Here is a 20291-nt window from a genome sequence, read left to right on the forward strand (position 1 = left end):
CCAACGAAATGTTAGAATGTTCGAAAAGTACTTTTCCTTCAATTAAACGGACTTTCAACTACTAGCCATTTGAAAGTCTGCATTGTTTATTACATTTATGAATATAGAAACGAGTATCTTTTTCGTAGACGTATATTATTTCTCCAAATACATATGTCTTGGTGAATTTAGATGGAGTAAATTAAGAGGAGCGGGGGCTTTTAATTGTATTTATAAGTACGTTGTATTTACATACTAAATTGAGTCGTTGCAAATCTAACGTACAAACTCTAATTGATAAGTAACGCATTGCAATTTTTAGAAAACACCAATGCTTTTGCTTACATCATGCAGATTTATGATAAATTTGACATGTCCCCTTTGACGCAACTTGATTTACATGCAAAGTAATGAATAGGTAAATTACAAAGAGCAAATACAAAGAGATGGTAGCCGTAAATACAGAGAGATCTCTTTGGCTTTAATCTACAAACATCTTTTAGGAATGGAAGAAAACTTAACACATTTAAAATATTCTTGCATAACAAGAGGTACCCAAAGGACTAGACACCTCTTCTGTAAGCTTTAAATTGTTAGTTGTTTGAATAAAGAAAGCGACAGAGACTCTATTTTTTTGATTGGATTGACGTTGGGCTTTACTAGTATTTTAGGTATTTAGACTCAATAAAAAGCATAAAATACAACAATCATAAAATACTTATTTTTAGACCACGTTTTAGCTTTCGTCTTTGAGTCAATCTTTTACAATTAGAATTTTTTATTTTGACACCCCTATCTGGAGCCATCTGGATTTAATTTGTATAGACAATGTAAATATTCTCATTGCCGTATAAATAACAAATTACTGGTGTAGGTACTATCCAGTTATATGTATTATCACGTAAACTTGCTGCTCATCTCGTTACTGTGCATACTCTTAGGGAAATATAGTTTCCATGCGACTACTTTAGATTACGTAGAAAAGATAACTCAGTCCGGAAAAAAATTATTGCCAACCCGAAAACCTGCTATACCAGTTCAACATAGTACTTGGTACTTGTTACTTAATATAACTAAGATGAAACCATCGACGGCATTACATTCATTATTGTAAACATGAGAATAAACCGCACCAGGTCTAGACGAGTAATCCTAGGTTAATGCATTTGTAATGTTAGGTAGAATTTATTCGGTATATTTCTAGGTTTAAATATAAGTCAAGTAGTAAATCTTGTTACACCAAACAGAGAATAGAAACTGTAAATATAAAAAGATTTTAAAGGACTCTTCCGAGTGATGAAAGAGAATTTCAGGTGGCTTCATATAGACATGGAGTTTCCAAGATTTAACCAGTGAGCATTACCAGAAGACATAACAAACGAGGATGCGATGCAACTGTAGCAACGTGGGTAGCACAATGTCACCTTGGAGCGGTGCCCCCGGGATATTTGCGTTCTCGCTGGCTCCGTTCCAAGGATATATAGGTCGAATAAGAGCTGCGCTAACACATCCTATACCGAAGATTATTTTTTGAAAGCTCTGTGTACATACTGATGTTATTGATAATTTTTTTCCTGGATATTTTGAGGCTTGTGAAAATCGTTCAACAAATTGCTACCCATCATTATAATGCGTTAGGTTATTAAATTAATCTTAGTGCCATGAAACTTTTCGAAATTGTTCGTGCAAAAGATTTTTCATCGCATAGTTTTCATACATATAACTCAAACACTAACCATTTACAAACCGAAAATTGCATAGACTTTCATAATCTTTTATAGCCAATTCTAAAAATTATAAGGTATAAAAAAGAGCTAACTAACTATTAGATAAAAAGTATTTAAGATATTTCGAAAATTGAACCTAATTTAAGGAAACTGAACTAAATTTTCGTAAAAGTTTATCTCCCTTTGATAGTAAATGTGTTTAAATGCCGAAGTTATGACATAAATCTAATGCAGGATTTTGACTGTTTGCAGCTCTCTCTGCGGGAAACTCGGGGGCTCCAACAAGAACGTCAGCACGGGCCGTCACATTATTCATTTCATCGACATAGAAGCCGCCGATTCGCTAAGTTTGCGAGGTAAATTGACGCAAGAACATTAGAGAGATAACCTCCGCTGGGCCTTTTACTGGATGATCGTTTAGCAGGATGGCAAAGAGTATATCATCACGTTACAGCTTTATTTTTTATTATATTCTTTTTGTGAAAAATTCGATTATACATTTACAATATAGTGTTATCAGAATAGACAATATTACTTTAAAAGCCAATGTGGTAATGGTTACAGTCGTTATAAATTAAATTTTATTACGCTCCGTTTGTCACTGAAATATTCATGTTTGATTGTTTTAAATTTATATTCTTATTTTATTTCTTATTAAGAAATTAACTTATTATTTTATTCGAAACGTATATCGACAACTGTTTTTTTTTCATATTCTCATCATACCAAAGAGTAAAACATTAAATAATAATTAACATTTAAAATAAAACGCTTCAATTTAATATTAATAAAGAGGTACAAAAAGGTGATTTCGATAATTAAAATTATGACATCAAATTACATAAACTACTTAAACGTATTTCTTATCATATAAGTATAAACAATCGTAACATTTTAATTTAATTTAATTTACTTTTTAACTAAGTATTTAACATAAAATGAAAAAAAATAAGAAACTACAACTTATGTTAGTCGTGGTAAAATGGATCACGGACGTGTCTAGTAAAATTAAAAAATAAAACATTATTTTAATTAGAGCTGTTTGCGTCATTTTATTGATTAATGAGTGACACATGTTGCGCTTCAGTAAAACTATGACAATAGTTCCCAGAATAGAAAAGCAAATGCATAAAATGCCAAGACCAGAATTTATGTCGTGTTACAAAAATAATGTAAAATAGATCAATGAGTTTACAAAAAATTAATCAAGATTTAGACCGATTTAAACGCGAAAAAAAGCAATTCTCGTAATTAGTTTCGACTTTCGCATTAATTTGCTTAAAATAATAAATAATTTAAATGTTTAATTAGTTCAATTGTAGTCTAAAATGTTAATATTTTGTAGTCTTGCATTGAATTAAATTATTTTATGATTTGAATTAAATCTGTAATTTATCTTCAATAAGATTAGGTAATTTATTGTAATTTATTACAAATAAATATTTTTATTTGCACGCAATTAAAATGTTCATAGACTAATTTCGTTGCAAATGCTTTCAACTGAGACACGGTTTTAATATGAACTTAGCGAACAAATTTAAGGTATTGTTAATAATTTTTTTTGGGTTAAAAACTTTTTATTTCTCAATTAAGCAAAGTAATTAAGTTCTTATAAATACAATATAACAAATATAAATCAAGAGGTCTGTTTCTTACGAGTTTTCATATATCGGTTCACTCTAGAACTTATCTTTTATTACAAAACACGTATTATACTTCAAATTGAGCTATCACACCTTGATAGACAGCATTCTGATCTAAGGGCGCCTGATAGGACCGAGCTTCGACTAGGTCAGTTGATATTAACTGGCTAACATTGCTACTACTTCGGAAAAAGTGCTGGAAAAAGTGGCGGAAGAAACTCCAACAACACTTTTATCTAGAATGAGAGGAGGTTAGCGACCCCTGTGATACACGAGCCGTCTTCGATTCCTACGAGGCCTGTTGGTTTTCGAACGGCTGTGTGCTTCTTTGTAGTGTTGTCTCAAAGTATATGGAGCCCCGCCATTTAAATATAACATGACAATTTTAATATGACATATACAAATATTTTGATGTGGGTGACTTGGTAGAAATGGTCAACCGTCTCATATCAACGTCTATTGCCATTCCGAATTCAATTTCTGACTAAGACTAATTTGTTGGCAACGCCCGTCTGCCCTCCTTTTTATTTTTGTTCTGCAAAAATCATTTTACAGCCCAACGACAACCTCAATAGACTTATTTTAAAAGTTATAACACTTTTTACTATTTCTTGCCTCATTTACAATTAATACATAAGTTAATTTCGTAATAGTTGTTACAACAATTAACTAGAATAGTACTATTATTACTGGTGATTTACGCTCAACTGTGACCATCGAATTTTGGGTACATTGAATGGCATTTTACTAATGCAAAACTCAAAAAGTTTTATTTTGCTTGTGTTAATTGATGGCCCGGGTCTTTTGTTATATAGTTATAAATAAATAAGCATCACATCTATACGCAATTATAATCACGTATAGTATAAATTAAAAAAAATAATGTTTTTGCTTATTTATAAAAGAAAGACCTAGTGCTAAACACAAGCGATATCCTTTCTTTTACAATTAAGTAGACAGTATTCATTGTTGAACATAAAAATATATTTATATTCTAAACGAGTTAAAAAGTCATAATTTAAATATTAATAAACGGTATACCGCGGAAGCTTGGTTAACAACGCGTAAAGATCTCCTTGTGAAAGTATCAACGATTTGCATGAATTTAATGTGTTAAGTTAACACTTCGAATGAATAATAACAGTTAGTAACAGGTCAGTTGCCTACGAAGTGGAATAGACAATCATTATTAAAAATTAACATTTTATTCACAGCTGCATTTGACTGGCTTTACTATGAATATATTTAATAATAAAGTTTGTTAATTAAGTTTAATAATAAAGTAAAGTTTCATGGCACGATGTCATTTACCTCTACATCACTTTTAACCACTTTGGTAATATGTAAATATTTTTTTATTATTGATGTACCTGCCAGTTGTACATAAATAGAACAGTGTGTAATATATATATAAAATTATGTGGGATTCTTCTCAGGGCTGGTAGTCTTGAAGATAACGATAACACAAAGTCCAAAGTAAGTTATCAACGGTTTGCCGATGCCAAGTTTGCGGTTGTCTGTATGGGATGTGCGACTCTGTACTTTGCAGGTTGCTTCCGAGACATGAGTCGAAGCATACCTAGATATTGCTTAAGAATGTCGTTGAAGGATTAGTTTCTTGCAATGATGTGTACCGTTTCGTTGTGGATAGCTAGTCCGAATGCGTCGATTGATAATTCCGTGACTTTTTATAGGTCGACCAGCAGCTTCAAGAGTCACTCAACTCCCAGAATTGAAGTTTTGACGTCGGTTACAAGGAATGTCCAGAGCAATGAGCCTCAAAGCCCAAAATCGAGTTTCGAGTGTTATATTTTGATAGGCGTGTTATTTAGCAGCGCAAAGCTTATTGCTGCATACCTCATATTTAAGACGATTGCTCCGTGTTAACGCGGAAATATCTGCGCCGGCATCAACGAGGAAACGTCGTAGTTGCGGGGCACACCAACGTTCGCCACGATCGACGAGTGATGCTCACAAAGGGTGACACCGGTGATATGAACACGCGTTGTGATGAATGACCGGCGCAACAAACTATACTATCATATCGATGGGTATCAAGCGTGCTGTTGCAATAAAGCTGTGAAAGAAAAGATATACGAATAAAAAACCCAAGTGGTCATTTTCAAATTTACGCAAGCTGCGTCTACGTCGAAACTCTCCAATTGGATGATGACTATGTGACACTCGCTGAATCACAAAAATCGGATAATGAACTTAAACATCTTCACACAGACTCATCGCTTGATTTAGTGGCCACTCCTATTCCTGACACCAATATCGGGTGCGACATCTCAACCGAAAAACTGAGACCGTACTTACCGCATGGCCATCGCCGTTCTACTTTCACCAGGCTACATAATCTTAGTCACTATGGATCGCGTGCAACAGCGCGCCTAATTTCCGAACGTTACGTCTGGCCTGGAGTTACCAAATACTGCCGCACCTGGGCACGTGAGTTCATAGCTTGCCAGCTAGCAAAGTCTCACGTCACATGACTACCCCCCTCGGAATTTTCACTACTCCAACTGGCCGGTTTAGGCACGTGCACCTGGATATCATTGGCCCATTACCTCACTGCAACTTATTCTCTTATTGCCTAACTGCAATAGATCGCTTTTCTCGGTGGCTAGAAGCCCTGCCCATGGCTACTATTACAGCCGAAGAAGTGGCTGAGAGATTTATATTTGGCTAGGTTGCCAAATTTGGTGTTCCTATTACAGTTACGACTGATCAAGAACGCCAATTCGAATCGAACCTATTCCAGCGTTTGATGGGCTCTGGGGCTTCATGTCGCATTCGGACAACAAGTTACCATCCTCAAACTAACGGGATGGTGGATCGTTTGCACCGGCAACTCAAGGCATCATTAATGACATTAACAATAACACTTGGTATAAAGCCTAGCCGCTGCTTCTTTTAGGAGTTCACACAGTTCGAAAGGAAGACCTCAAATGCTCTTCGACAGAAATATTGTACGGAGAACCTTTACGCTCACCAGGTAAATTCCTGGTAGCCAGTACTCCTCAATCAAATTATACCCCAGCAAAAGATTTTGTCACGCAACTGCGACAAAAGATGGCTGACATCCGCCCTGTATCCCCTTCACGTCACTCCCAGCTAACCCCCTTCATTTTTAGGACTTTGCTGATGCTACCCATGTTTTCATTAGGGATGACACGGTACGGCGCTCCCTCCAACTACCGTATATTGTACCATTCAAAATACTCGGTCGAAGGGATAAAACCTTAACCTTGGATATAACAGGAAGGCGTACTGAGATCAGCATAGACCGCGTCGAACCAGCACATCTGGACGCCACCCCACCAACTGAAGCGATACCTGAACTAACAGCTGTGCCTACTTCAATTGTGCTTTCTCCTGTGGTGCTAACTGAGTTAGCTCGAACACAACCAAAAACTACAAAATCAGGGCGCAGGGTTAAATTTAAGAATGTTCTAGATCTGTAAGCTAAGTAGTTAAAAGACGTTTTTGTTTGCTTAAGTATCCATCTGTATCTCATAATTTCTTCTTAAATGTATAATCATTCTTTTTTTTTATATAAAGCATGTTTATAAAGCACTTTCATATTGTTATTGAAATGATTATTACAATATTTACATTTAAGTTGGTTGCCATACCCATTTATTCCTTTTCTATTTAAGTTGTTGTTTTTTCTTTTATATATTAACCTATTTTTTTTCTCCTCACTTTAATTTTCTCCGTAGGGGGGTGGTGTAGCAAATAGCCACATACTCGAGTAAATATTGTTTAATATTTATAGCGGCAACATTTAGTTAGGAACGGGGTGTAACACAACCGAAAGGAAAAAATGATAAATGGTCATACAACAATGTCGAACACATAAAACTGTAAAACATTAACAAGTAATAAATACAAATTGTACACAGTAAGAAGTTGCTTCAAGAGTAACGCTCCTACCTCTGTTCGATGCGCCACCGATGATGACGTAATGTCGCTCCCACAAGTATATTACAATCAATCTTGTAATATTTTAGTGACGCTTTGCAAGATTTGAAGAACTTTTATTACCTAATAATTCAAATCATTTAACTAAATCAAATAAGTACCGCCACCTATGCCCACCCTGCTACAACAAAAGCAAAGTATAAAGCGAAGCATTTTTAGTATTTCAACACTAGATGGCGTAGAAAAGAAAATCTTTTATGTAAAAATTGCAATACAAAACATGGCATAAAGTATAATATATTAAAATCTAAAAATTTCTTTAAATTTCAAATCAAATTATTGAAATAAAATAAAATAAATCTGCTCTAGAACCGCAGATAATTACATCATATAGTATGTCGAATTAGGTATTTGAATCTCTTAAAATTAGAATAACTATAACTGCTATCTGTGTTATAGATTATTAGATACCGTTAATAAAAGAAACTATCTCATTACCTTGTTCATTGTCCGCGACTAAGTCCCAAAAAAAGCTAGTTTCATCCAAGAAAGGAGTTTTTAATTTCAAATGTAATTAGTCACAGGTGTGAAAGCTGTAACTGAGTGAATATATATACATTCATGCTTTAATGCTTTTTGTATATATATATATATATATATATATATATATATACCGGTTATGTACATTTATATATTGTTATACATATTCTACACCTGTTCTGTACATTTCATTTCATTACATTTTTGTACATAGTGCACTCTTAAATGTGTTACATTAATTTATTTAAACTATTGCAATACTTGCAGGAAAATAACTTCTTGAAGTTTAGCCTCTGGAGAGATAGATAGTAACTAATACTAAATCATAATTAATATATTACTAAAGTATATAATATTTATAATTTTTAATGATATATAATTATAAAAAATTTGTACGCTAAAATTAATCGTTTTTTCTTACTATGTTATCACCACGTTTTTTTTTAAGTTCAGTTGGTCTGTGAAGACAAGTTAGCATTCTGTTACGGAGGACGGGGTGGAAAGGTCTTATAATATAAAGTTATATTATAATGTTGAATCGACAGATAGAAGAGTCGTATAAGCGAACATTGTTGCAACAATCCCTCGAAGAAGAGGAAACTTCGAACTTACAATTCCGAAGTTTACGCGATTATTTCCTTTTTGAAAGTTCTCAGTCGCATAGGATTATTTCAAGTTTATGCTCGAATTTACTAAAGACCAAACTCGTATGGTACCTCGGATCAAACGATCTAGAAGGATCCGGATGTGATTTGAACAAGAGAAGTAAAAGTTGAACGGGAGACATGGCCATTTTTCTCTCAATATATTATTACTCTGTACATAATGTAGCAGCTTATTAAAACAGATAGTTATATAGTGATTAATGAGAAATGTGTTTCATATGTTAGATCAAGATGTTTTAAATTTAAGCTATCTCAATCAAATTTTTAGACGAATTCTGTGGCCCCGGTGCATTATGCGATATTGCTTATTTTTTATTATAAATAACAATGTTTAACATATTTATAATTTCATAAAATCTTAACCTCATGTTAAAATATTTCCAATTAATTTTAGTTATTCATGAACTCAGTGATAGGTCTGAAATATTACATAGTAATCTCAACCTATAGGTAAGTTAAAATTATAAATGGCATTGGCCATAAAATTTCGACTATAGATACATAGGTTATTGAACCTATGTATCTATAGTCGAAATTTTATTTTAGAGCCATCTATATCATCTGAGTAATGGTGAAAGCATCGTGATAAGTAAAACGACTGCCGGACAAAGTAGCCAGATGAACGATTGCCTGAAGCGCCAAATATTAATTTTTGACAAAGAGCATTACAAAAATCTTTTGTGCTACGTTTGCAATAGAAATAACATTACTTACTTTTTAAACGTGCTCAGTATGGTATACCACAAGGTGCCTCACTTATAAGTAAATAACTATTATTTATTTTTTAATAAATATATATTTAAATTCTTTTGCACAGACCTTTATTGTGTAATTTTGACATTTCGCCACTTTTATTATTTTTATTAATTTGCAGTAAATTTGTATGAAAGGCCTCCAAATTTTAATTTTCCCGGTGCGCTCAAAACTCTAGAACCGGCACTGTGTAAGACGGTGCTTTTTAAAATTTAACTTTGAGAACCGTCGCTTATTACATTGGTACCTATGGCATTTTGTGTGGCCTGTGTTTTTGCAATCTCGACATGTTATCGTTCAGTTCTGAGAATTATTATAGAAACGTGGCTTCTGTTCGTAATTGAAATTATTTGATTGTAAGCGCATTTAGATTAGTAATTCTTGTTTCTTTTACATTTAATGACCCTTATTAGGAGGATGTGGTCTTTGACTGCTTTGAAAAAAATTCTTCTCTAATAGAACGGAATTAATTTATTTAATATTTCAAGATCTTGATAACGGACTACAGTAGACAGAGTGGGGTGATAGAATCTGTAAACAAAAAAATATAAAACAATTTGCATGGGCATGGCTGCTGTGCAGTAGCAGTGCAAATGGGCTGACGGATTCTGGCTTGCTTAATTTTTATTCGTCAAGGTCAGAAAAGAAAACTGTGTAATCCTTTAACTGATAAAGTGAGCTCTTTGAATAACCCTAGTCCGCTTTGTCCTGTAAATGACTAAGAATATAAACGTAAATAAGGTGTTCTTTTAACTTTCGGATATGATCGCGAATGCGTTTAATATTCTCTGCCTGTTCCCACGAATTTATTTAAAATTTACTTTAGCGCTCATTTTGATCTGTCTAAATTTTCTATATGTATTCCGTGTGTTTAAAAAGTCCGACCTTGTAGGGATTAGGTTTGATACGATGCCTTAAGATACAAATTGTTCAATGTTATAAAAAACACTATTTAGTTTCACTAAAAAATGATAAATTGGGAAAAAATGTAATGACCCATGTTGGCAAGGATGGAGACTGCCGGATACAAGCTCGCTGTCGACTACTTGATCACTAATTTTAAAATTATAAAGTTGCCTAGTTCAGTCTCCAGAAGAGTAAAACTGTTTCATCTGGTGTGCTTAAGAAAGAGTTTCCCAGCCAGAATGGTAAATTGATTATTTGTGATCTCCTTGATGTTGGAAGGTACACAGATATTGTGATCGCTTCATAACTAGCCGACAGACTGAGGTCTATATGAGTGTATTAGAGCGTGTAGATAGGCACGCACGCACTCAATTATGCCATTGCATATATAGTAATGTAGGTATTTTGGGATTCCTAGCCGATAAGCTAACACTAGCACTGAGAGTACACAGGCATGGTTTTTACGTGCCAAGTAGATTACTTCAATGCGTTAGTTGGTCATTTCGTTAGAGTTATAAAACGCTTTTACCAGCGACATAGGTTTGACACTGTCGTTACAGTTTTTGCGCTATTGGTACTCAATAAATCGTGTTAGAACGGGAATGTAGACTGCCGCGTATAAATCAATACAACTAAATAGATTGTTTAGCTTCTTGTAACTTCACGGATCCTTTCGCTCAATGAACTCAGCTCAGATGAAGCTGTAAAAGCCTTCAGGCTAACAGCACCAACATCAACAGAGTATAAGTTTAACTTCATAAAATTATATAGATATTTTTCTCAAGTTTTCAAGTTCAAGTTTGTAAAACTAAAGGGTTTGTAAACAAATCCTGGTATAGTGCGAAGGACTGATGCGGAATAAAAACATATCACACTCGCGCTGATGACCTCCAAGATTTAACCAGCTCCGCGCTTGGTAAAATTGTTGAGTGGGGTGAAAGTGTTAAACTGACCTTTAGCCCCGAAAAAACACAAGTTATTGTATTCACACCCACAGCAAAAAAAATACTCAATAAGAATGAGCCTATACTGCCTTCCGTTTATACACATACATTCAGTTCTACTGGGAGTCATCATTGACGAGAAATTACTCTTTTATAAACATGTTCAGCACACTATCAAAAAAGCCTCGTGCATATTCAACAGACTTTGTCTTTTCTGTAGACCAACCTGGGGGCACATCCCGAGAACATCCGGACAATCTACATCAGTGTTATTGTGCTAATTATGACAAATGCTGCTGGCATATGGGGGCAAGCGGCTCTAAAAAAGGTTAATAAGGCGGTTGTTGAGTATGCAACGAGACTTTGCCATCAGGATCAAACAGGCGTTCAAGGCCATGTCCACCACAGCCGCTCTAACACTCGCAGAACTCACCCCTCTCGACCTCTAAGTCCGGGAGGTGCAGGTACTGGAACTCACAAAACCTACCGGCGTCTCTCATCTTTTACCTTGTGATACAGCTCTAGAACGCCTCCTCTCCACCTCCACCACCACACAAATTATTGCACTCCGCTACCAGAGTATCCATTTCTGTCCTTTCCCCCTCTAGAGATCATAATTATACTCTACTCTATCCCCATGCTTTGAATGGGGATAGGGTGGACACTGATGGAAGCAAGTCGGAGAACTCCTCCGTGGGCGCGGCATTCGTTGCTTTCCTGGAAGGCCGCCAGACCGCTTCCAAAAAATACAGACTTCACTCGTTTTGCTCGGTCTTTCAAGCCGAGCTCCTCGCCATTTTAAAAGCCTGCTCGTGGGCTTGTTCAACACACTTGAACACATACACAATTATTCACACAGACTCACAATCGGCCATAGCCGCACTACAGAATAGAAGCAACACCCGCCCCATCGTCACACAAATTCGCACTCCGCATACAGGCATGCGTGTCAGCTACATTATACTTTACCTGGGTCAAAAGCCACACAGGCGTTGGTAACGAAGCAGCAAAGAGCGCTGCCGCAACGCATTCTACATCGGCTTATGTTTACTTCCCAAAGAGTTTCGTGAAGAGCGCAATCCGCGCTAAACACAACCGCTTCTGGCAGGCCAGATACGAGAACTCAGCTCAGGGTCGACATACCATAGGACTCCTTTAGAATTATCCGACATAAACAAACTGCGAAAACTCATCAAAACATCTTGCCATCTCACACAACTACTAAGCGGGCACGGGCACTACAAGCAGTTCCTGCACCGTTTTATAATAATCGATAACGATAAAAAATCTTTTAAAAAAACACATACAAATTAGAATTAATAAAATAAAATAGGGGAAATCAATCTAATTCAGGTTTCTATCAATTTTTGTTGTTCTGGCATACTTCTTAAGACGTGCACAAGTGATAACAAAGTTTACATAAATTGTATATGAATATTAATAAATTAATAAATGAGAAAAATAGTATAGTCATTCAATTATGCACGAGAAGTTCGAACGAAGGACAGGCAAGGCAGACCAACTAGACATTGGGATGTCATTGCTAGAATGGCGTGAAAAATGTGACATAGAGAGGCAGGAAGTAAAAATGGAAAATGTAGAAGCAGGCCTTCGCCAACTGGAAAATAGATATGCAGAAAATCGATAAATTAAAATATTAATCTAACACTAGATAACATAGCCTCTGCAAGGTCTGATAAAAAAAGTTGTAATAAAAATAATAAACACTATCAATACATCATCATCGGGTTTTGTGCTCGGTTCTATTTTTATAAATCCATCGGTATAAGTTGCGTAAAAAAGTGTGTAAAAAGCCATCTATTGATTCTCTCGGTAAAAATACACGAATCCAATGTACCATAATTATATCAACTTTCTTAATATTTCTACTAGATGGCATTAAAGAACAAACATTTACGAAATAAGTGTTCCCGTACATGTTTTATTAATTATATGGTTATTTACTTATATTTACTGAAGGTGTTTTTAATAATCAATTTTAGAGAGTTAATTACTCTTATATATTTATTTATAAATTTGGCCCTTACGCATAAAAACAAGTAAGTTTTAATTATATTATTTTGATCTCAGGTGTCTATGACACATTATAGTCGGTTAGATTTACCGTAAGCAATAGTTCTTGGTTAAAGAAAAGCTATCCGAGTAACTGATCGGGATTATATCCGTGCGGTTGCGCAGAGTTATTCCCAGATCGGAGGGGCCGCGCGGGGCAGGGGACGCGGGGGCGTGCGGCATTAGCTCAGTGTGTCGGCGCCCGCCGCCGCCGCCATGGGCAACCAGCACTCTGCCTCACACGCCTCTCACAAACCCCGAAAGAACGTGCACTGGAAGTCTGCAGGTAAATGCAAACAACCCACTCTATCGAACACGTCATCGCCCGCCTCTGTATCGAGCCGCCCGCGGCCCCATCCTCTACAGCTATTTTTAAAAACATCTCTCGCTGAGATTCCTTAAGCGTGGCACAACAAAACAAATCGCGAGACTACTCGCTCATGTAATGATAGTACGCGTCTAAATTTGTATGGTGTAATATGCCAGAACGAACCCGTCGTATGGTGACTGATGAACTGAGGCGTTTGACCCCTATATACTTTACGAAATGGAACCTAAATTTACAACGTTGTGATTACAGGGCGACCGGCGGCGCCGGGCAAGCCGCATATAACCCCGATTATATCTGACGATGAACCGAACGCAATTACTCTACAATGGGCGCCGCCCGCGCACGACGGAGGCGCGCCGCTACAAGGATACCAGGTGGAATGCAACAGGCTGGGCGCACCGGACTGGATCCGCACGGCACCTCCTGTAGTCGCCCGGCCAGAACTAGTTCTGACTGGGCTTGGTCCCCCGCATAAGTATCAATTCCGCGTCGCGGCACTGAACGTGGTAGGCCGTTCAGACTACAGCGAAATTTCTGATATACTAACTGTATCTTCTGAACGTGGTATGCAGGAGGCACCAATTTTCCATCAACACTTAGAAGACGTAATAGTCCTAGAAAACGAAAAAACAGAATTTCGTGTTGTCTTTACGGGCATACCGCCTCCTGTTATTGGTTGGTTTAAAGATGACTATGAAATTTTTAGCAGTAGAAGAACTGCGATTACCACAACTGAATCCACAAGCGTCCTAGTATTTCATCAAACTTTAGCCAGCGATGAAGGCGAAATAAAATGTACAGCAACAAATCGAATCGGACATGCAGTCTCGAAAGCTAGGCTTGTTTTAGAGGCTGCACCAAAATTACGCTATCCACGCCAATACGAAGATGGTCTTTTATATGAAATCAATGAAACTGTCTTCCTTAAAACTTCAATTGTCGGTAAACCTGCTCCATCGGTAGAGTGGCGCCATGACGGTCAACCTATTATAGTTGATGATCGGGTGGAAATCACTACCACCCCGAAATTTTCTATGCTAAAGATACACTCAGCGCGCCGGAGTGATAGAGGAGAATACCAAATACATGCTCGCAACAACATAGGCGAGGACACGGCAGCGTTCCTAGTTACCATTACCGCACCGCCTGACCCCCCTCAGCAGGTGTCAGTTACTCGACAGGTCGACAAATCAGTAACTCTCGACTGGACAGCTCCTGAAGATGACGGGGGATGCCGTATTGGTAACTATGTAGTTGAGTATTATCGCAGCGGGTGGAACGTGTGGTTAAAAGCGACGACTAGTCGAAAAACAAACGTAACGCTTTTTGATTTAATAGAAGGAAGCGAATATCGATTTCGAGTGAAAGCAGAAAGCCCGTATGGTATGAGTGCACCAAGTGCAGAATCATCCCCAGTTCGCATTCCTGGGCGGCCTGTGGATATGGAATTTCTTGAAGTAGAGTCGCGTATTATCAATCAGATGTTAACACAGGAAGGCGAAGAAGTAGTTATGACACCAACACCGCGTCGCAAGCGAGCACACAATGCTCCTCTGACGACGCCAGAACCGGCGCTCTCAGAGCCCCCGGCACAAAAACAAAAGCCGAGCGCCCCAACAACGCGACCACACGAGAACAATGAGCTAGTCTTACGCCGGAGCGGTCTAAAATCAGTCGACCAAACTGGTAAGAATCAAGTTATCGTTGCATAACTTTGGTCTATTATTTCTTAATTTTATATTATTAAGTAACTGTTTGATACCTATTGTTCTGACTATGTCCGTACATAGTCAGAACACTAATATCTTTGTAAATTTTATTTTTATAAAGCATTTAAAAATGTTGCTTATATAAATAAACAATAAAGCTAAAATATGCCAACCACGAATCAAAATTAAGCAGAATTATAATTAACTTTTAATTGCTTACTTGGCTACGATTTGATAAGAATATTCTGTTAACATACTGTATAACAAGAGGATAGTCAGGGTACTAGGTATGAAATATTTCTCAGATTCGCGAGCATCTTAACCTATAAATATAGACTGCCGATTAAATAGTTTCTAAGCGAGTGTACATGCAATAAAATATAAACTTTCATAGTAAGCGTGTTTCAGCGCCTGCGAATTTGTATTGATACTAAAATTGCGAATGCATTTACATGTGTGTCGATTTTCTATAGGATTATTCTTGAAATATATTTTATTCTCTAAAATTATACAATTACAAATAAAAGTCTATGTTGGTTTGTAATATATTTTGTAAAATAAGGCAATCAAAAGTACTAAATTTTAACGTGTATTCTATTTCCATCATCTCTAAATTAAATTAGACTAAAGTTTATTCTTCAAATTAATCTCTTATAAATATAGTTTATTGTAATAGTACACTTTTTATAATAAAATGACTGTTAACGAACATAGCAAACGTGATAATGATAAATCAAATAATAAAACCCTTTAGATTCTTAAAAAAATTGATTTTAAACAATAAATCAAAATAAGCTATAATTGATATTTATAGCAATTCTTAATATTATGTAATATAAACCATAGGAAATCTCTTTTCCTTGCAACTGCGAAATTAATATAATGATTGCATTGGATCAAGTATTTTCCTGCTTTAGTAAAGTTACCGAAATAAATTAAGTACTTAAGACTAGTCGTAGAAATATTTAGATTGTACATGAACATGTTTCTTTATTACAGAAAAGAGGAAGTCATTTCAACTTGACTTGGAAGACGCGCTATCACCACCGCCACTTTCACTTTCTGCTCCAGAGTTAAGTACACGATATATGCCATTTAAGCCATTGCGTAATGCAGTCAGTTCAACCGAACTTTTACACGAACTAGCAATGGCACGCTTTTATAAAGCTGTAGCTTTGGAGGAAAAGCAGTCGAGACAAAGTGAAAAAATAAATTCAAAACAAGAAAACATAAACCGAGACGACATTCCGAATCAAACAGACATAGAAGGAGAAGAAGTTATTAAAATGATAGGAACGTCTAAATCATCAGAATCTGCACACATAGGAAGCTTTAGGGCACCTGAAATTTTTATAAAAACTGACTCCATTGAAAATAAACAGTACAAATATTCCACACGAGAAACATCCCAAGATTCAGAAACATCTGAAAACAAATGGCAACAGATGTCATTCGACGAAGATTACACGGCTAGTACAGTATCAACGGATGGAGAATGCTCAGATGAAGGTAGTCTTAATGAAGAAATAGATAGAGGAGATAATATTTTAGAAGAAGAAACATACAATCCTAGAAATAAAATTACTCGGCCGGCGGTAATCAAAGAATCCTTAGAAGAACAAGAGGAAGAGGAAGACGAAGCAGAGGATGTGGATGATGGATATACAACTAAATTATCTCCTCTACCTGATCCTAACTTTATCCCAAAACCTATACTAAAAAGAAGAGAAAAGGATAACCTAAACACAAATAAACGTGACGTTTCACAAAGTAAAGACAAGAATGTGGCAAATAAAAAGAAAGACGAAAAAATGAATCTGTTACAAAGAATTTCAAAAATACCCGTACAAACACCTTTTAGTTTTCCTAAAATTCTTAACAAGAAACAACAAGAAAAAGCACTAGAAGAAAAATTGCCAACTAAAAATGGCAATGACTTAGATAACGAAAACACCAGTATTAATGAAGAAAGGAAAACTGTCATAGATTATTATGGTAACATAGTAAAAGAATATGGAAGTCACAAAAAGAATACAACTCCGCTATATCTTAATACTGACGACTTAAAGACAATAGCTGAGAAACAACAACTGTTAAATAAAGAGGACACAAATACAGACAGTACCAAAATACAGCTCCAATCCGATAACAAGCAAAAAAGGTCTTTGTGTAAAACTTCTGAAAACAAACCCAAAAACAAAGATTCTCCGAACAAAACAAAAACCAAAAAAGCTTTGAACAAAAGCAAGAAAGATGATTCCCAATTTCTTTCAAAGAAAAAAATATCTACAAAGACAGAAGAGCCTATGATACCAAAAATACAAGAAAAAACAGACCTTAAAACTCAAATTAAGCCCGTACAAAATACACAAGTACTCCTAAAAAAAACTGAAAGGGCTACTATAATCATACCAATAGATTATCAAAAACTAGAAGAGCGAGCTAAAAGAAATGTTAAAACGGTCATTGATTATACCGTCGATTTTTGTTTATTATTACTGGCTTTTTGGGTTTATTTGTTTAGAGACGAGAAATTAGTAATACCCATTCTAATTTTAATTATTTACCGCCAAATACAAGAGACTTTTCTATTTAATCTTCCTATATGGTTAAATACACACGCTCCTGAATGGCTTAAAAAAAAAACATCTTGACCTTTTCAAAAGACACGAGTGTTATTATAACTTAGGTGTGAAAAATGAATGGTATGTATTGTTGTCTTCTTATGTACAATATTCAAAAACAAATCGAATTTTATAACGAATTTGTTTAAAATGAAAGTATTATATCTAGTTGGCGATGCTCTAATAAGCAAACGCATATTTTTCGAAAATCTGTTTTTTGGACATATTTGGTATATTTTATAATGATTTGCTTAAGGAATAATACAGTGTCTCTTCGTTTTATATCACAATTTAAACTGCAGCGTAGCGACTGCATCCCTAAAATTACTCCACGAAAATTAAAAGACCCAAAAGCTTGTGCTATACGTGACAAAGGTCTTGTTTTAGGAGTATATTACAATGACAATGTGAAAAACGAATCGGCAATTCTAACGGCTAGTGCTCAAAAATATGATTCACAGTGCAACGGAAAGCTATGGAAGCAATTAAAATTAGCACCTATTCCAAAACTAGGTGAAAATCGAATATTTTATGATTTAGATTCTAGATTTGCGTACGTTGCCGTTGCGGGCCTAGGCACAGAGTGTTTTTCTTTTAACTCTTTAGAACAGCTAGACGAAAGTAAAGAAGCTATCCGAATAGCAGCAGGATCAGGAACAAAAGCTTTACATGGATTAAAACCAGCAGCGATTCATGTTGAATCTTTTGGCAATGCAGAAGCAGCAGCGGAGGGTGCAAACTTAGCTATTTGGCAATTTCAAGAGTATAAAAATATAATAAACCAAAATCTGATACCTATGACCAAAATAGTCTTACACGATGATTGCGATGTTGACGGCTGGAATATCGGACAAATAAAAGCCGAATCACAAAATTTAGCTAGATATTTGCAAGAAATGCCAGCAAATTATTTAAATCCGACCTCTTTTGCAAAAATTGCAGTAGATCTGCTATGTGAACTAGATATAAATGTAGAAGTAAAAACCAAGGGATGGGCAGCAAACCACGAGATGGGTGGATTCGTAGCAATCGGAAGGTCTTCAGTGCAACCTCCTCTTTATGTTGAAATAAGTTATTATGGGACAAGTGAACTAACACGACCTGTTGTATTAATTGGAAAAGGAGTGACCTTCGATAGTGGTAGCCTAGACTTGAAACCAACTAAAGATTTACGTTTTATGAAAGGTGACATGGCAGGTGCAGCATGCGTTCTCGCAATAACAAGAGCGGCATCCATGTTAAAATTACCTATTAACATACGAGGAATTCTGCCCCTGTGTGAGCTAATGCCTAATGGAAAGAGTCCAAAATTTGGAGATTTGGTGAACAGCGCTAATGGGAAATCTATTCTTATTAGATTACCGTCCCGCGAAGGACGGTTACTTATTGCAGATTGTCTAGTTTACGCTAGGAATTACTGGCCAAAGTTTATAGTGGACATTGGAACCATGTCCAAAGAATTATTACATACACTTGGTGGAGCCGCCTGTGGGTGCTACACAAATTCTGAAGAATTGTTTTGCTATTTACAGTCAGCTAGCAGCCAAACAGGGGACCGAATTTGGAGGATGCCGCTTTGGAAATTTTATGAAGATCGAATATGTGATACTAATTCTGCAGATGTTGCGAATACTGCGCGGTTTAAATATGGAGATTCGCCCAATTGTGCAGCCTTTCTCAAACAGTTTGTTTGCGATAGCAACTGGATTCATCTAGATACATATAACATTGCATTCAGTAAGGGACGGGACTTTCCTTACCTAGGGCGTGGAATGACAGGTCGACCTACGAGAACCGTTATAGAATTCCTTTACCAATTGCTAGCTGATGCCAAAGTTTAAAAAAGACACAATTACAAATAGGAAAGTAAAATTGTAGTTAACTACATATACTGTTTAGATCCTTATGTATAAAAAACAAATTTTCGAAATGAATTTTATTAATATCCGTTTTCAATTAAACAATATTTCCATAAATAATTGTTTTTACTTATTAACTACATTTTCAACGTAATTAATGTTTAACTTTTTTATTTTGTAATATTATACAGGTATTTAAAACGAAAATATTACAAGTAATTACTTGCCCATTTAATTTATGTTCCAATCGGGAATCAAGTATGACTGAATTACGTAATTATTCAAGTACTACACTTTTAAAGTGAACTGTAATTATTTTTAATACCATTATTTTGATGGTATAATCATAACTTTCTTTTCTGTTACTTAAACTTGTATACCATTTATCGAAATTCGTTAGATCCGTATCTACAGAGAAACATTCTTTGACACAATTGGCTTTCCGCTATGTTTTATAAATTGCTTTTCTATTAAAATCTATAGTATTGTTTACAGTTTATCATAGTAGTAGTTCAGTCTTTTTGACTCACTTAAACCAATGCGCCTCACTGGAACACTTAAGCAATCTCATTACTTTATTTATTAGATTTATGATACTCTTATTTGAAGCC

At 35.7% G+C, this 20291-nt stretch overlaps 2 protein-coding genes across 2 annotated transcripts; both read left to right on the forward strand.

Moving 5' to 3' along the window:
- The first annotated feature begins 13364 nt into the window (after positions 1 to 13364).
- Positions 13365 to 17851, forward strand: MnM (myomesin and myosin binding protein). The gene is made up of 3 exons (XM_068761737.1): positions 13365 to 13443; positions 13738 to 15174; positions 16197 to 17851. The coding sequence occupies exons 1-3, from the start codon at positions 13374 to 13376 to the stop codon at positions 17849 to 17851; spliced, it is 3162 nt and encodes a 1053-aa protein (XP_068617838.1). The 5' UTR covers positions 13365 to 13373.
- A 202-nt stretch (positions 17852 to 18053) lies between these two features.
- Positions 18054 to 19853, forward strand: LOC137918827 (cytosol aminopeptidase-like). Its single transcript, XM_068761749.1, has one exon. It carries the CDS (start codon positions 18064 to 18066, stop codon positions 19660 to 19662), a length of 1599 nt encoding a protein of 532 aa, XP_068617850.1. The 5' UTR covers positions 18054 to 18063; the 3' UTR covers positions 19663 to 19853.
- The last annotated feature ends 438 nt before the right edge of the window (positions 19854 to 20291 follow it).

The sequence above is a fragment of the Battus philenor genome, unplaced genomic scaffold, assembly GCF_028537555.1.
Source record: "Battus philenor isolate CCGP_79_NKW_IND1 unplaced genomic scaffold, ilBatPhil1.0.hap1 SCAF_1, whole genome shotgun sequence".
Taxonomy (NCBI): domain Eukaryota; kingdom Metazoa; phylum Arthropoda; class Insecta; order Lepidoptera; family Papilionidae; genus Battus; species Battus philenor.